The sequence below is a fragment of the Xiphophorus couchianus genome, chromosome 15 (assembly GCF_001444195.1).
Source record: "Xiphophorus couchianus chromosome 15, X_couchianus-1.0, whole genome shotgun sequence".
Taxonomy (NCBI): Eukaryota; Metazoa; Chordata; class Actinopteri; order Cyprinodontiformes; family Poeciliidae; genus Xiphophorus; species Xiphophorus couchianus.
In genome coordinates, this window is record NC_040242.1 from 19,861,272 (window position 1) to 19,878,031 (window position 16,760).

General features: G+C 40.2%; 1 protein-coding gene and 2 long non-coding RNA genes across 3 annotated transcripts in view; 1 reads left to right on the forward strand and 2 right to left on the reverse strand.

Moving 5' to 3' along the window:
• Positions 1-12,540, forward strand: LOC114159028 (uncharacterized). Its single transcript, XM_028041059.1, has 5 exons — positions 1-259; positions 4,739-7,176; positions 8,995-9,138; positions 9,451-9,531; positions 11,916-12,540. The coding sequence occupies exons 2-5, from the start codon at positions 4,758-4,760 to the stop codon at positions 12,035-12,037; spliced, it is 2,766 nt and encodes a 921-aa protein (XP_027896860.1). The 5' UTR covers positions 1-259; positions 4,739-4,757; the 3' UTR covers positions 12,038-12,540.
• On the reverse strand, positions 1,187-3,084 carry LOC114159044 (uncharacterized). The gene is made up of 3 exons (XR_003598530.1): positions 2,251-3,084; positions 1,969-2,111; positions 1,187-1,705 (listed from the first exon to the last, which is right to left on the reverse strand). It is a non-coding gene; the product is annotated as an uncharacterized LOC114159044 (long non-coding RNA).
• Positions 8,954-16,760, reverse strand: part of LOC114159043 (uncharacterized) — a 25,331-nt gene continuing 17,524 nt past the window's right edge. Inside the window, exon 4 of the long non-coding RNA XR_003598529.1 lies at positions 8,954-9,095. This is a non-coding gene — a long non-coding RNA (uncharacterized LOC114159043). The remainder of the gene's footprint in view (positions 9,096-16,760) is intronic.

Consider the following 16,760-nt stretch of genomic DNA (forward strand, 5'->3'; position numbering starts at 1 on the left):
ACTGGACAAGAACTAACAATGAACTCTCCCTTTCTCTGCTCCACATAAGCATATTTTCTTAACTGTCACGCGCTGCTTGTATTAGAAACGGGGTCAAAGTAATGGCGGACGAGCAGCGCCTAATTAGACCGCTTATTATTCAGTAGTTGTTTCTTTAGCAGCCGCAACAGTTTCCCGCCACTGACAGCAAAGCTCAAAAAGAGCGTTAGCCAGGAAGCTAACTGAGGTTAGCGACAAGATTAAACTGCTCATTTAGTAGGTGAGTACTTTGAGCTGTCTAACTGCCGAATAAAGGGCATAAAATCATTACAACTTTAAATGTAAACTAATATCACAGACATTTATTTAAAAAAAATAATTTAGGTTAGCATGAAGCCAGAGTTTCCTTGTAAGGTTTGGTAAAATTGATAGCTAATTTAAAAAAAAAAATTCAAAACAAAAAAGTATCATAGTGCGAAAAACAGTATTCTGTCTATTCCATGATTTTAACAAAGGTATAATATATATATATATATATATATATATATGTCTAAAACTGTATAACAATAAAGTTCAGCCCGAATCTTCCTGATACCCAAGAAATCTGAACAGGAGGTTGTCTCTTTATTATAATTTCTTTTTACCATGACTCTATGTGAGCAAAGATAAGTGAAATTATTTTAAAATCAGAAATATCCTTTGAAAGCAGATGTCCGAAGTCAAGTTACCGTAATTCTATTCAAAATCACAGGTGGTGCAATTGTTGCTGTCAACGCTTTCTACAACCAGCTTTAGTCAATACATTTATCATATAACATTAAGGTTGGAGTAGCCTTACTGTAATTATATTACAGTTTTACTGTAATTTTATTACAATTTTACTGTAATTTTATTAGTTTTACTGTGATTTTATTGCAGTTTTACTGTAATTTTTATTATTATATTACTGTAATTTAATTAGTGTTACTGTAATTTCTTTAAAATAGCACAGTAATTATATAACATGGTTACTGTGATTTCATCACATTTTTATCAAAAATAAAATTACAGTGGTCCTGTAGTAGAATTACAAAAAGTTTTAATTTTACAGTAGTTCATAAAACTGCATACTTTGCTAGCTTTTAAAAGTTTAAATGTGAACTTGCAACATAATTTACCAAACTCTCAAAAACTGTTTTATTTTTCTAATTTAAAAAATATACATGTATATTTTAAAATCGCTTTATTTTACTGCCAATTTAAATCTGACAAACTGAAGCAAAACAAAATATAGTATTTTGCAGCAGCAATATTTGCTTGTTACATAGAAGTCAAAGCATTGCAACCAAAGTGAAAAATACTTTGATCTAAAAACATAACTGATACATTTACAATCATGGTAATATTACATTGAATACAATGAATTAAATAATCTTTACTAAAACAAAATGGCCCAAACGTCAAAGTTTCCAAGCAAACTGCATGTCAAAGTCATAAAAACAATGTTTTACCAGCTTTTCCATGTAAAGCTTGCAGTCAAAATTCTAAATGCCTTTGAAGGAAGGAAGGGATCCATCAATGTCAAATATTGAAGTTACATATTTTTCAAAACTTTATTGGAGCCCCAACAGTACATCGTAAACATTTGGGCAAGTTTAAGACTTAGTGAACAGCCAAACAAAACCAACATGGATGAGTTCTGAGTTGGTCTCAGTCCTGAACGTCTCCAGAAATCATCAAAGGGTTGCTGGAAGATAAAGAAAGAAAAACATGTTTTAATACGTGAAAGAAACAGCACATTAAACTGCATTTATGTCAGTTAAAGACAGGCAGGATGAAAAGGAAAGATTTAGTGGACAGACACTCTCTGACCTTCCTTCATTGTAGCTGTCCTCCTGTCTTGTCTATTAGAAATGGACAGGACAGATACAGAGAGACACACAGAGAAAAAGACAGACAGGGAGAGAGATGGAGTAAGAGAACTGATTGTGTGTAAATGTGTAATTTTACCTTTTTCAAAGTTCCACTGGTAGTCCATGAAGGAGGAGAAAGGAGACACACTGCTGTGTTTTCCATAAGTCGTCCTGTTGGTTGATGTCACTTTTCCGTTTGCAGCTTTTGTTCCGCTTTCTGGGTTGAGGCCTATGAATTGCCTAGAAACAGATGGGAGACTTTTCAAAACTACCCGTTTATTTTTTTTTAAAGTACATATTGCATTTTTAGATTAGATGCCTGTGAACTACCAAATATGTTTTGTAAAGGCATTACTAAAATAGTTCCCATAGTTCTCACCTATGAAAAAATACTCTAGGTGCCAAAAGGAGCTGCTGGATCCGCTTGTGCCCTTGATGCCGTTTCCTGAAAAATAACAATGTTCAGTGATATTAGTTTTAATTTAATACTCAGGTACACAGAGACATTTCCATAGACAGATACATTCCTCTGTCTCTATCCATATATTATGTTTGCAGACAGAGACACCTTCTGTGTCTCTATCTGTAGACCTAAGGATGGCAGATACAATGAGATGGCAACATGTCACTATGTCTTCCATCCATTAGTCTATGGACAGAAGGATGGAAGTTACAGTGAGACACAGATAATTGGAGTATCTGGGGCGGTGAAAGGGGTGAGAGGTCGATCTTGTCATACCCCACAAGATGCCGGCCTGGGCGGTCGCCCATAGATAATCTGGCACTGGCTGATTAATCACAATTAATCACTATGCCTAACTTTGTAAGCTTGAGATATAAATATGCACACAGCTGTGCAAAGCCCTCTTGCTGCACTGCAACAATTTAAAATTCAAGCAATTATCTTGCATTTGTAATCTCCCATACTCAATAGCAACTAAGAGAAATTTACTCCACTACACATGGATACAAGTGGTACCAAACCTGTTCAGGAGCCAACTGATAGATGAGATCTATTTTAATTTCTAGTTATTGGATGCCCCACTCTTTTATGATACCTCCAAGGGCAACATGAAGATCATATCTAACATCCACATTCTCAAAAAATGTTCTGTTGTCTCAAACCAACCATGTCTGAAGTTTCTTAGTTTTCCAGGTTTTTACATTCAGGAAGGTTTATAGCAAGTCAGTTTGTATTAAACGTTGGTTTAGAAATGTTTCTCTACATTCATTTCCTGTGATGAGGCGGCACTATATTGTCTTCACCCAGCCAGCGAAGACCGGTGTAATTCGTGCACGTGAAATTGCGGTCTAGTAGATGTGCACAAAGTTGGAGGGGGGGGTGGTTATGCGCGCAGTACTCCGATGTTGTTTTGTTACTCATTCTGCTGCAAGTTGGCTCAATTTTGAAGCGCAACACGTAACCGGTAAAATCCGGTTTAAGATTTTCAAAATAAAAGATCCGGAAGTAGTTCATTATTTCTTGCGCGGCCCGGTGGTTGGGGACCACTGCATTAAGGCATTAAAATGTTCAGGTTAATCGCGTGCGCTAACGCGTTACCGTTGACAGTCCTGTGTGCGAGAAAAGAAAACAGTTGAGGCATCTTACACTCAAACAACTTCCGCAAAAAGACCAGAATATAGCCATCTGCATATTATTCTAGGTGAACTGAACTAAAAAGCACTTGTGTTGCACATAATGCTAGCTGAGAAATAACCGAAGTTAGCTTCAGCAAACAAGTGAGAGTAGCTCAATATAACCACATAAAATATATTTTTTTACACAAACAAACACAAAACTGCAATACTTACCCGGTGAAAGTCATTGTTGGCCCTGCCCTAGTCTAGCCCATGAAAGTTCGCCTCCATCCGGTAAAAATCCCACAATGCAACTGTACATTAAAAATTTACAGTACAGCTGTAAATTTCCGTACGTGATCCAACGGTCCAGTCACGTCCCATATACACTGTACTTTCCATAGGCATTTCAGATCACAGTAAAAAGCTGTATTTTCAAAATCCAGCCACCTTACTGTATTTTCATGCCGTAGTTTTTACAGCTGCTGTTCCTACTGACTCTGATGGGCCCTCTTGTGATCTAAGCACCAGTTTTGACTTTGAAATAGGAAGTAAAAAGTATGTTTTTCAGTATCATGTTTTTTCTTTTTGACTTATGTAAGGAAAAGTTAAAAATGACAGAAAAATATATTTTTATTATTATAAATAATTAAAAATTACTTAGAATATTTTTTATGCCTGATTTAAATTTTAATTGGATTCCCCAATATAGTTACTTTGTAATGCAATATATTGAGAACTTTATCATGTATTTAAAAATATTGATTTATTCATTTGATATAGGTATTTTCAATTTATTCAAATAATTAAGCATAGCATTGTATTAAAAAAAACACAAAAAATGTATTAATATGTCTAATTTGTGTCACTGTAAGGCCTCTGTAGAAGGAAAACTACCAAAAAAATGGGAGGGAGGAAAAAGGAGACGGAAGGTTATATCATTTATGTATTTAAATGATGGCCATCAGTTATTTTACTGCTGGTTATAGACTAACTTGAGGTCCATGTAAGATTATCCTGTCCCTGATTCAGGCTGTTACTTACTGATGTTTAACTGATACAATGCACACAATAACACAAGGAGATTCTTAGAATAACTTTGGCGTCTGATAAGTTAACAAATGTGCTAGATATACAAGTTCAAAGCAAAAGAAGAACCTTTAATACATTTAAGTTTGACCGCTTTTCCTAAAAAAAGAAAGTTTTCCTGTACTTTCATTAACAGAAAATAATCATGTGTTGCCGTTCTCGAAGGTAGTGTTAATGCTGCTTATCTGTTTGTTTTTTAGGTATTCTTACAGGAAGAAAATGGAAACAATCCCCCTAGGAATCAGTCCGCAAACAGAGCCCACTTTCCCACCACCTTCTCCAAAACGAGCGAGGACAGACTGCGCGGCGACAGAAGACCTCCACGGGAACAGCGGGTTCGACTCTTCACAGCTTCGGACGTCTCAGGATGCGATTAGCAGCCTATTGACGAATAACCTCCAGGAGACCGACGGCCTGATAACAGCAGAGAGTGGGCAGTATCATGATGAAAACCTTACAGGACTTCCTTCAGATGTTACTCCTGCTACTCATGTGACTTCAGAGTCAAATGAGGTGTGTGTGAGTGTCGAGAGAGAGGAGAAGTCTTTTGTTATCGAAACAGACGAGCTAAGTCCCGCCAGCAACAGCACACCCAGACTTCCCGACTGTAAACTGCTGGAGAAGTCGCTCGAGGGTGAAAATCCTGGTGTCTGTCTTCAGAATGACGAGAATGATGGGAATCTTGGGACTTGGGCTCAAACTCAACCCAGTCTCGTTCAGGCAGTCACCTTCTGTTCACATCAGGCGGCTGACACAGATTTATGTCATGCTTTCAGCCAACTGGCAGATGCTGTAGAGGGTGATATAAAGAGAGAGAAGGCACCTCTGAGGAGTCCCACATCCTCCTTCCAAGATGCTCTCCCACTCTGCTCAAACGCTGAAGCGGATCATTGTCAGAAATCTGACCATCGGATTCCTGAAAATGTCTCAGACGTAGAAACAAAAGGTCAAGGAAGCAATACCTTTGTCAAATCTTCTGAGGAATTGATTACTTGCTGTGAGTTTGTGTCAGGCACAACCCTATCAGCTGAAAATGTGAGTTTCAAGGATCACAACTATGTGGTAGAGGCAGAGATTCCAGCAGCTGTTAGAATCAGTCAAGAGGCTGCCGAAGAAGATAATGAGGCCGACGCATTCTGTGTAATTGACCCTGTAATCTGGAGTGAAATTGATGAGGAGGTTGAACGACTGCTCTGTAACTCAGACGGCGCTGCAGGTGGAGAATTATCTCCATTAGTTGAAGTCTGCCACACTGAAGCAACTTCTCCACTTTGTTCTGAAGTCAGAGCGTCACTGGATTCAATTCCAGACTCTGAGCAGCTTCAGAGAGATGAAAATAAGCTTGGCAAAACAAACAACTTGATGCAAGACCAGACCGACAATGAGGGCAAATCCAGTCCTGCATTTGCTGGAGATGATGGAACTGGAGAGATCTGCATTACGACGGGAAGTCGGCTGAAAGTTGCTGTCAGCCCTGACCACGTGGAGATGCCTGAGCTGGAATACTTGCACAGCAAAACTGACAAAGTGGAAGAGGTTGCTGGGTTCATACAAAGTAATTCTCCAAAAGAAACAGAAACCGACGAATTGAGGAATTTAGAATCGGAGTGGCAAAATAAACAAGGAGACTGCAACAGTTACCAGAAAGAAGGAGAAACACAAAAACATGGCAGAAATCTCAATAGTATTGACGACAAACAAGAAAATGAGCTCGGTGAATCTTTTGAGGGCAATATTTGCGTAACCTGTGTGACGACTGAAGGCAAGAAACAAAACCAGAAAGTAAAAGTTGGCGGAGAAATAAATATAGAAGAGTGGGAAACTGGGGAGCGCATGCAGAAGCAAAGTGAGTTTGAAGACGACATTAGGGAAGAGTCTCCCATTCAAGATGTTAGTGAATGGGCAGAGACCAGGTTGAGTTTTTATAACGGAGAAGATCCAGAACAAAGTCTAGGTTGCTTGGCTCACGATCAACACATGCCTGATGTGTCCACGCTCCACACCGTTCCTCCTACGACTGACGCAGTCGTTCCGTGCCCATCTCAAAACGCTCTCCATGGCGTCAGATATTTCCCATCAGCCTTCACTCCCGGCAAGGATGAGCTCGGTGGGTTTGACACGTTTGAAAAGATCAAACTCTTTCCAGATGATGATGATGGTGCCACAGAGCTCCTGAACACACCCCAGGAAGAACAAGAACACCACATGCAAGTGGCAGAAAGTGAGATCAATGAAAAGACACTTGAAGATAAGAAGGAGTACACAGAGAATGGGTTTGACTCCAGTGATTCCAGTTCTAATGATGTCCCAAACTTCACCCCAAACCTGGAAAAAGAGCCAAACAGCGGATCAACCAATGATTCCTCTCTCTGCTCACATGATGAATTGAACCCGCAGTCAGCGTCTTCTGCTGCTCCTACTGACTCTGATGGACCCTCTTGTGATCTAAGCACCAGTTTTGACTTTGAAATGAAGGAACACTTTGGCAGGGTCTTACAGGAGCTCAACTTATTCTTTGATATCAGTAGAAACGAATTCACAAGGCCGCCCTCGCCTGATTTACCCGAGTCCTCGGAGGACCACTCTACCAAAGTGCTGAGTAGCCCTGGACTGGAATGCTACGTTCACACGTCAACAGGTAGCTGTGTTGAAAGATAAGTGTGTTTGTAGATTTGTTATTATTTTATTGAATATGTTTGTACATTGTACCATTCCTTGCACTCCCTTGGATCTTTTCAAGATATTTTATTGCGATTTTAGACAGTAGGCCCACACAGGCAACAGGGAAGCTGGTCGTAGATTATGGGAAGTTGGGTAGAGATAAATCTTGGACAATCCTGGAATAAAGCCTGGGTAACACTTTATTTGAAGGGGTGTGCATAAGACTGACATATGCATAAGACTGATATATGCGTGTTTATGACATGTTATGGAAACATGACATAACACCTGTTATGAACATGAAGGAGTCTACATGAATGGCTATGACTTTTGTCATGAAGTGTCATTCGGTAAATAAGGACATTTTTAATGCAAAGTTGTACTAAATGTTGCATTAAAAGTCCATTAAAATGACCAACTTTGCATTAGTCTATAAATAATGATATTTTAAATGCAAAGTTGCATAAAAGCCAAAGCCTGTTTCAGGTCGCAAATGTCATAAGCCTGGAACAGAAGTTTCTCTTCCAACAGGACAGCCAGATTTCAATGTTTCATAGATCACAGGATGTAGAGTGGACTGGAATCTGTGGCGAGACTTTAAAATGAATATTTACTGACTCTCTCCATCCAGCCTGAATGAGTTTGATGTATTTTGCAAAGAAAAATGGGTGAAAGTCTCAAGGTGTATTCACACTGGCCCTGTTTGGTCAGCTTTAATCAAACTCTAGCTGCCTAAAGAGTCCAGTTGATTTGGGGAGGTGTGAATTCGCAATTGAACTTTAATGCAAACCAAAAAAGCGAACTCTGGTCTGCCTGAAAACCTAGGTCTCAGTTCGGTTGAAGAGAACTCTGACGAGGTTCGAATGCATATGTGAACGCTGAGCGGATCGGTATTCTGGGTAAATACAATTAAAACAAATGTGCTAGTCCAGTGCTAGTGGAATAAGTGGCACATGGTATTTTACCAAAGATAAAAGCGAAAACCTACAACTGCGAAAATCTGACGACACTCCATGTTTGTTTACACTTAATGAATAAGAAAGTTGCACTCAGTGTCTTCTTCTGAGGTTTTTGTGTCGTTTCCTTCGGTGGTTCTTGGTGCAGCGCCACCACAGGTGAGGAAGGTGACAGATTTTTCAAAGTGTTTGGTCCGTTTGACTCAGTGCAGTGAAAGCGAACAGCGAAGTGTCAGGTATAAAAACACTCTCAGGTGCAAAGCTGGTAGAGATTTCCCCCAAACACTGGGCTCCAGATGGTGCTTCTATAAAGTATTGACTCATAGGGTTGAACACAAACGCACACTTGTCGGATTCTTGTTTGTTTTCTTTCCACTTTACATTTATTCACCACATTGGTCTCATAAAATCCCAATAAAACATTTAAAGTTTGTCGTTATGACATGGCTTAATGTGATTAGATTCAATGTGATGTGAATACTTTCACTAGGTTAGATGGTATATATTTTAATATCTATATGAAGAACACTCATGCATCTATAGCTATTCCCCCATCAGATATAATGTGGTAATATTCAAACTCTGGAGGTATAAAGAAAAACAATAATATCTGCTGTTCTTGGACTCAGTGGTAAGACAAACCAGAGGCTGGTGGGTGTAATATATCATATACCAGAAACAGGAGAGGAAGGAAAGTGCAATGGATCAGGGTTTATGTAGAAAGGGTAAATAATATGTAAATCATCTGAGCCATAGAATAACATTTAGATTCAGCCATACAGTGATTATTTATTGGACTCCAGAGAGGTCAGCTGTCTTATGTCCATTTTTTGATAAAGCTATTGAAGACCAGGGCCTGGTGATGTGTAGACTTGATCCAGCCGTTTCCTGTCCGGTTATCAGGAGTGATGGCGAACAGGAAGTACCTCTCAACAGAAACCTGGAGCAGGAACCATCGGTGGACACCACAGAGAAGAGCAAAGGTTAGATTTAAAGATGTACATGTGAGTTTTCTGACTCATGTACAAAATTTATAAAAACATAAAATTTCCAGATACTGCTTGTATTTTTCTACCCATCCATCCATCCATCCATCCATCTATCTATCTATTGCCTAGACCCTGACAGCTGTAGAAATATCTATCATTATTTCATAGAGGTCTTTAACTCTATAATTACAGGTTCAAAATCACTGAAAACTTTGTAAAGTTCTGATAAGTTTTGAAATGAGAAAATAAAAACGTGTCAGAATGTAAGCATTGACCAGTCCTGACTTGTGATCATGTTGTTTTCAGAGTCCCAGAAGGCGGAGCAGAAAGTTAAAGTTTGGTCTCCATCCTTCATGCGTCTGCCTGACTCGGAGCAGCTGAGCCACAGTGAGTTTCATTTTTAAACTGTGACTCATGCCATTTATATATTTGCCAAAACCGGGATGGCTTATCACAGGAGGTGTGGGAGATTTTCACATCAGAGAGGAAAGTTGTCAAAATGAAATTGGCAGGTGTAGAAAAATATCACATCTTCATTACAAATAGTCTGGTGCAAATGAGGTGCATCAAAACCCTGTTGAAACAACATAGATTAAGGTTTTATATATGAAAATCCCCATTAACAGCAGCATGTAGGAAAGGTAGTAGAAACAAATCCTCTTCTTCATTACCAGTCTGATGGCATCTGCTCAAAGTAAAGCTGCCTTTAAATATTTAAAATCGTCAAAGTGAAGTTTGAAAATCGTTTCAAATCGAATGCATATTTTACACTGTATAAGAAAATGTTCCAACAAACATATGCTCTTTAGGTGGATTCACAGCAGCCCTGTTTAATCCGCTTTAATCCAACTCCAGTCCGTTTGCCTACACAGTCTGGAGAGGTGTGAATGTGCTATTGAACTCTGATGCTAACCAAAATAGCTAATGGTGCGTTCACACCAAAAGCGTCAGGTGTCCATCCATCCATCCATCCATCTTCTTCCGCTTATCCGAGGTCGGGTCGCGGGGGTAGCAGCTTCAGAAGGGAGGCCCAGACTTCCCTCTCCCCGGCCACTTCTTCCAGCTCCTCCGGGGGAATCCCGAGGCGTTCCCAGGCCAGCTGAGAGACATAGTCCCTCCAGCGTGTCCTGGGTCTTCCCCGGGGCCTCCTCCCGGTGGGACGTGCCCGGAACACCTCACCAGGGAGGCGTCCAGGAGGCATCCTGACCAGATGCCCAAGCCACCTCAACTGGCTCCTCTCGATGTGAAGGAGCAGCGGCTCTACTCTGAGTCCCTCCCGGATGACTGAGCTTCTCACCCTATCTCTAAGGGAGAGCCCAGCCACCCTACGGAGAAAACCCATTTCGGCCGCTTGTATCCGCGATCTCGTTCTTTCGGTCATGACCCAAAGCTCATGACCATAGATGAGGGTGGGAACGTAGATCGACCGGTAAATCGAGAGCTTCGCTTTTTGGCTCAGCTCTCTCTTCACCACGACGGACCGGTACAGCGCCCGCTTGACAGCAGACGCTGCGCCAATCCGCCTGTCGATCTCCCGCTCCCTTCTTCCCCCATTCGTGAACAAGATCCCGAGATACTTAAACTCCTCCACTTGGGGCAGGACACCCCCCCTGACCCGGAGAAGGCACTCTACCCTTTTCCGGCTCAAGACCATGGCCTCGGATTTGGAGGCACTGATCCCCATCCCGGCCGCTTCACACTCGGCTGCGAACCGATCCAGCGAGAGCTGCAGATCACGATCTGATGAAGCCAAAAGGACCACATCGTCTGCGAAAAGCAGAGATGAGATCCTGAGGCCACCAAACGCCTTCTCCTGGACTTGGAGAAGGCGTTCGACCGTGTCCCTCGGGGAGCCCTGTGGGGGGTTCTCCGGGAGTATGGGGTACCGGGCCCTTTGATACGGGCTGTCAGGTCCCTGTATGACCGGTGTCAGAGTCTGGTCCGCATTGCCGGCAGTAAGTCGGGCTCGTTTCCGGTGAGAGTTGGACTCCGCCAGGGCTGCCCTTTGTCACCGATTCTGTTCATCACTTTCATGGACAGAATTTCTAGGCGCAGCCAAGGTGTTGAGGGGATCCGATTTGGTGGCCTCAGTAAGCGTCAGGTGTGTCTGGTTTAAATTCAAAGTCTATGTGGAGGCATTTGAAGCCTCCCGAGCGTCCAATGGAAAAAATGGCTAGAGCTGATGCGTCTGACACGCCCTCGACGCGTCTCTGCATAGACTTTGACCATAAACCAAACGCGTGAAACGCTAGGTGTAGAGCAAAATGTCAAGCGTCTGCATTCAAAGTGCATACGCGTCGAACTCGAAGCGTTGGACGCGTTTTTGAAGCACGTAACGCTTTTGGTGCGTTACATGCGGTTCTGGGTAAGTACAACCAAAACAAACATAGGAGCCTGGCGCTACTATGAGAAATGGCTCGTGGTCTTTCGCCAAACACAAAAGTGAAATCCTACAACCGCTAAAATCTGATGCCACTCCATTTTTGTTTCCATTTCATGAAGAAGGAAGTTGCGCTCAGTGTCTTCTTCTGAGGTTTTCATGTCGTTTCCTTCAGTAGTTCTTGATGCAGCGCCACCACAGGCGAGGAGTGGAACAGGTTTTTCAAAGAGTTTGGTTCGTTTGACACAGCGCAGCATGAAAACAAACCGTACCAGCTGAAACTGGAGCAAGCGTTGCAATCTTGATCCCCTGTTAGTTGTGAAAACACCTTTAAAAGCAGCAGGAACACTGTGTACACAGAGTTCAACCCCAGCACTCCCTTTGTGTGCAGGACCACCACCAGATCTACCCAGGAGGCTGGAGCCTTTGAGAACGTGCACGCGGCCAATCAGGGTTGGACTTTCAAAACGAGCCAAGACCAAGCAGCTCCACCACGCACATCCATACAAATAAATACGGAGACCCGCAGGGTGTTGTTTGACCAAATGATGTTGTCAGGGTTCTGTTTTGGTTTAAACGTTCAAGAGGTGTGATGTTGTTGTCTCTGGTTATTGAACAGGGTTCTGTTGTTGGTTCTGGTTTCCTTCTGTCACAATGTGGCGTTTGTCACATTTAGCAGCTGTGGTGGTTGGGCGTGTGTTACCAGCTGAGTAAAACAGCAGCAGCAGCTTGGTGCTACTTGAAGTAAAATCTGCTTATTTATTTATTTATTTATATGTAATATTTAACTATTTAAATCTTTCCTGTTGTAATGTTTACATTGTATTTTTAACATATTTTATTGTATTAAGACAGTTTCCATTACTGTAGGCATATTTGCTGTAGGTGTATATTGTTCCTGTTATGTGTGGGTGTATTCAGACAATTTTCATTAGAGTGATGATGTTCTTAGTGTGTTCTGTTACTTTTTAACCATTAAATGAGCATTGATGTGTCTAACATAACACAAACCGTAATCAAATTCTTTCTTTTGTTTTGTTTGTAGGAAGAGTATAGCGTTTGAATGAGCTAGTTAACAAGATCTCCAGGGTTCCTCTGTGGTCTGTAAGGCAGGCAAAATGCTGGAATTAGATTTTAATAGTCATTTAATTTGCCTCCAAAAATCATTCTCTTTTTTTATATTGTCATTGGTTAAACATCTTGTATTATTTTCCTTCCCCTTTAAAATGGTAACCTACTTTTCTTCTTAAATCTAAATATAACATCGAAGTTTGCGGCTCCTGTGTGACAAAGTGTGAAAAACCTCAAAGGGCTTCAATACTTTTGCAAGATACTTTATGACCTGCCAGAATTGTACTGGTTGATCATTTTCAACTAGTTTGCTAGGGGGAAAAAACCCTTATTTAATAATTAATTCAGGAATTTATTGAAAAAGAAAAAACAAAGGCAGGTTTTTGCTGCACAAAAAGGCCTGAAATTCATTTGTTTGGTGAGTCATTTAAATCTACAGACCAAAATTATTTGAGTTGTTCTGTCTTCGCTAACACCATTCCAGCCTCTTTAGCTTTATTTCCTCTTAAGTTGAACTTGAAATCCTGCTGCATTCACTGTACCTGAAACGGTGGGATATTCTTGTTCTGCTGTACATTTTGCGATGAACAACAAATATTGAAAGGAATGAGCAAATAGGATTGACCAGTTCTTTCTTTGAGATTTTATTATAATTAATCGTAATGATACGGCGATGAAACGGTACATGTTGTTGAGTGCGTTGTTTTTTTTTGTTGTTGTTGAATTTTGAATTTGGAGCCATTTTGAGCAGCGGGATGTTGGAGAATCACCCTCCACCCCCACGCGCTTCCAGGTCCTAATCATGGCTCTAAATGGAAACAGTCGGGCTTTCCTGTCAGCAAATGGAGCTTGGGGTGGCATTTTGTTTCTGCGGGATGGGTGCCTCAGCTGGCAGACGGCGGAGTCACAAATCAGAATGAAACGAGGAAAAAGGGGGACGGCTCTCCAAGAGTAATTCAATTCTGCCGCTGTGCATTCCATCTGCCTCTTAATGAGGCATCGTCGGTCAATTCTGGGAGAAATTATTTACAAAGACTTTTCCAGGATTGAACATGTCAGCACAGGCTAGTTGGTTGGTTTATTATTATCACCTTTCTCTTTTATACCTTCAAAATAGATCATTTCCTATCTCTAATCAAAAGTTCAGGTTTAATTTTTTTTTTTGCCCCCTTTAATTGGAAAACATTCCCCGCCCCACTTCCTGGTATTTCATCTGACCTTATTGATTACGTGAGCCGGTAATGCTCTAGTTTTAGTAACAGTTCACTTGAAGCACGCTGGGGCAGGGGAGGGCACATATGCGTTATTACATAACAGTCGCATTTCAGAATTACAGAATAATGAGCCATTGACATATACGTATCCAATATGAGTGGGACGTTATTTCCAGTTTGTTGCCGAGGAACTTATTTGAGCTCCGTGTTATGGGAATTCAAAACTACAACTGCTGCAGCCTGAAAAACATCTGTTAATAATATTAATCTATGCAAAAAGCTGGGGGGAGTTTTAGCCCACCACCTCAAAGGTTAAAACAAGGCCAAATCAAGTAGTCAAAAGAGCGTAATATATCAATTTGACTTATCTAGAATTAGATATTTTCAATAAGTTTTAATACGCAAGAAATAGCAAGAAAACGTTGCAAGAAAGATCCATTATTGTGGCAGAAATAATGGGTTTATTGGTACTAGTGAAGTTCACTACAGTTTATCTGTAGTGAAATTACAAACTCAAATTTCCCTGAAGTCATATTAGTTATATACAACATTTTTATAACAACTGAAGGTAACATACAGCTTGGGAAAAAATGAAGAGCCCACTACACTGAACCCCACTGAAAACCTCATGATTATTCTACCAGATGTTGTTTTCTGAACTTTGAGTTCAAACATTAGTATTGTTGTTTCTAAACGAACATGAACTTGTTTTCTTTGCATTATTTGAGGTGTGAAAGCACTGCATCGTTTTCCGTTATTTTCACCATTTCTCATTTTCTGCAAAGAAATACCAAATTTCAGCTTGGAGACATGTCAGTAGTTCACCGAATAAAAGAACAATTGAGTTCATTTTACTCAAACATATACATATAGAAAGTCAAACCAGAGAACTGATAATACTGCAGTGGTTACTTGATTGTGCTATAAAATGATATAATATGGCTGGACAAACAATACTGTCCCTTTAAATCACTTCATTAAATCAGAATTCAGCTCTGCTCTGATGTCATACATAAACTCCAATTACATCGTCTGAATTTTTTGGTTATAACATGACAAGATGGTAAAAGCTGATGGGTTGCGAATGCTTTTTTAGTGTAGCGCAATTCCGTTTAGCAACCGCAAAACAACAGCAATCTGTAAAGCTAATCTGCCACCAGAGTCTAAACTGTGTGAACCAAGCTGATTATTTACGCTTTCCTTGTCGCAGGGCTGAAGAAAACACTGGAGTTTTCAAAGCTCAAGACAATGCTGCTCATAACGAGCTCCTACCAGGCAGGTCATTACAGATCCTGAAATTCCTCGCACGAGAAGTGACAAAAGTTACCTGAGCAACATTTGTCGTTTCATCTGTCTGAAGTAAATGAGGGAGCTAAGGCAGCAACATGAATCCACCTCTCATTACGCTGCCAGACGCACAATGGAAAATGTGTTTTGTTATAGAAAATCATCTCTCGTGCTTGTGTTTTTCGTACACGTTGGCAAAAAAAAGGGGTTTTCTTTTAGCAAACCAAGTGAGCTAATAGGAATTACATCCACTAGGTGGTAAATTAGTCTTTTTTTTTTTTTATATACTGGCATAATTTTTCCAGCTGAGATTTTAGGCTTTCCCCACAGTAAAACTGGAATCCAGGCATCATCTGTCTCCTTTTATCTCAAACACCATTGTAGATTTGTTTGGAGCTACTGCCTCTCTCTTTGTCTCTCTCTCTCTCTCTCTCTCTCTCTCTCCGTGTGTGTGTAGCACGAAAGAAGCTTTAGAAACAGATGACTTCAGAGACTCAAATGAAGACAAGAGTTTCCTACTTTTCCCCCCCCTTTTTTTAAATTTCCTTCCTGGTGCTGCCTTGGCACCGTCTCACAGGTTGCAGCGCCTTGCAAAAGTTATCCTACACTGAAAAAAAGAGAACGGAGCTCCAACATCATCAAATGTAGTGAATTTGTGACATGAAATTGAATTAGGTTTGTCAATCTTACTTTATTTACATTTGTTTATATTGAATATATTTATCTGATAACTTTAATTTGACTACTTGTAACAAAATAACTCTTTTTTTCAGTTGGATCACCTGTTGTGTTTTCTTAGTGTGCATTTCAGTGAACCTCTTCACATTATGTCAAACTATCGCCAAAATGTCAATTTAAAAAAAAAATTTTTTTTTGCTCAATCTTACCACAGATTTTTAACCGTGGGACTTTGACTGGGCCATTCAAATACAGGAATTTGCTTTGATCTTTCCATGTTTCAACTCTTCTGCTGCCTTTAACAGATTTTCTTGTCTGTCTCTAGAGCCACAAATCTTTCAATTAAGAGGCTTACCTGTCTTTTCTAAAGATAAAATGAAGCAAACTTAAAATGTGTCAAAATAAAAAAGTTAAAAATTGGAAATGCGAACGTGTGGATCATGACAAAAATTAAGAAAAATATATGTCAAATGTTTTTGTAATAGTTTTGTTTTAAAAACTGCTTCTTATTTTCCCGCACAATATTCTCATGCAAGAGTATTCATACCAACTTCATCCAGACATAAATCACAGATCCAACATAGAAAACGAGCAGAGAAGAAGTGAATCTATGATTTTCCATTTCCTCCTTTTGGCTAAAATGAAAGGCTTAGACAAATACAGATTAATTTATTTTCATCAGGCAGGAGAGAAGAGTCCAAAGAGCAAAATAGACCTTTTCTTTTATGCCCCCTCTTCATGGGTCCGTGGTGTAAAAAAGAAACACACAAGCCTATTATTGCAGACATTACTTTTGGAAACCAATAAGAAGAAATGGGCATCAGATGGCTTGACCTCAATATTTCAACACCATGCAAGAGGAGATGGAATATTATTTTATATCTTTTCTGGCTCTCAAAGGCTAAAAAGAAAAATAATGTGAAAAAGCAAGCAATGCAGAGAAAAAGCCCCAGCATTTTTTCATCAGATAAAAAATAAAGGTTTGA

Excerpts from the sequence above, each read along its gene's own strand:
- LOC114159028 (XM_028041059.1), top strand. The coding sequence starts at position 4,758 with ATGGAAACAATCCCCCTAGGAATCAGTCCGCAAACAGAGCCCACTTTC. Across the intron at positions 7,177-8,994 it reads CTACGTTCACACGTCAACAG|CTATTGAAGACCAGGGCCTG; the intron begins GTAGCTGTGTTG and ends TTTTTGATAAAG. Across the intron at positions 9,139-9,450 it reads CACCACAGAGAAGAGCAAAG|AGTCCCAGAAGGCGGAGCAG; the intron begins GTTAGATTTAAA and ends TGTTGTTTTCAG.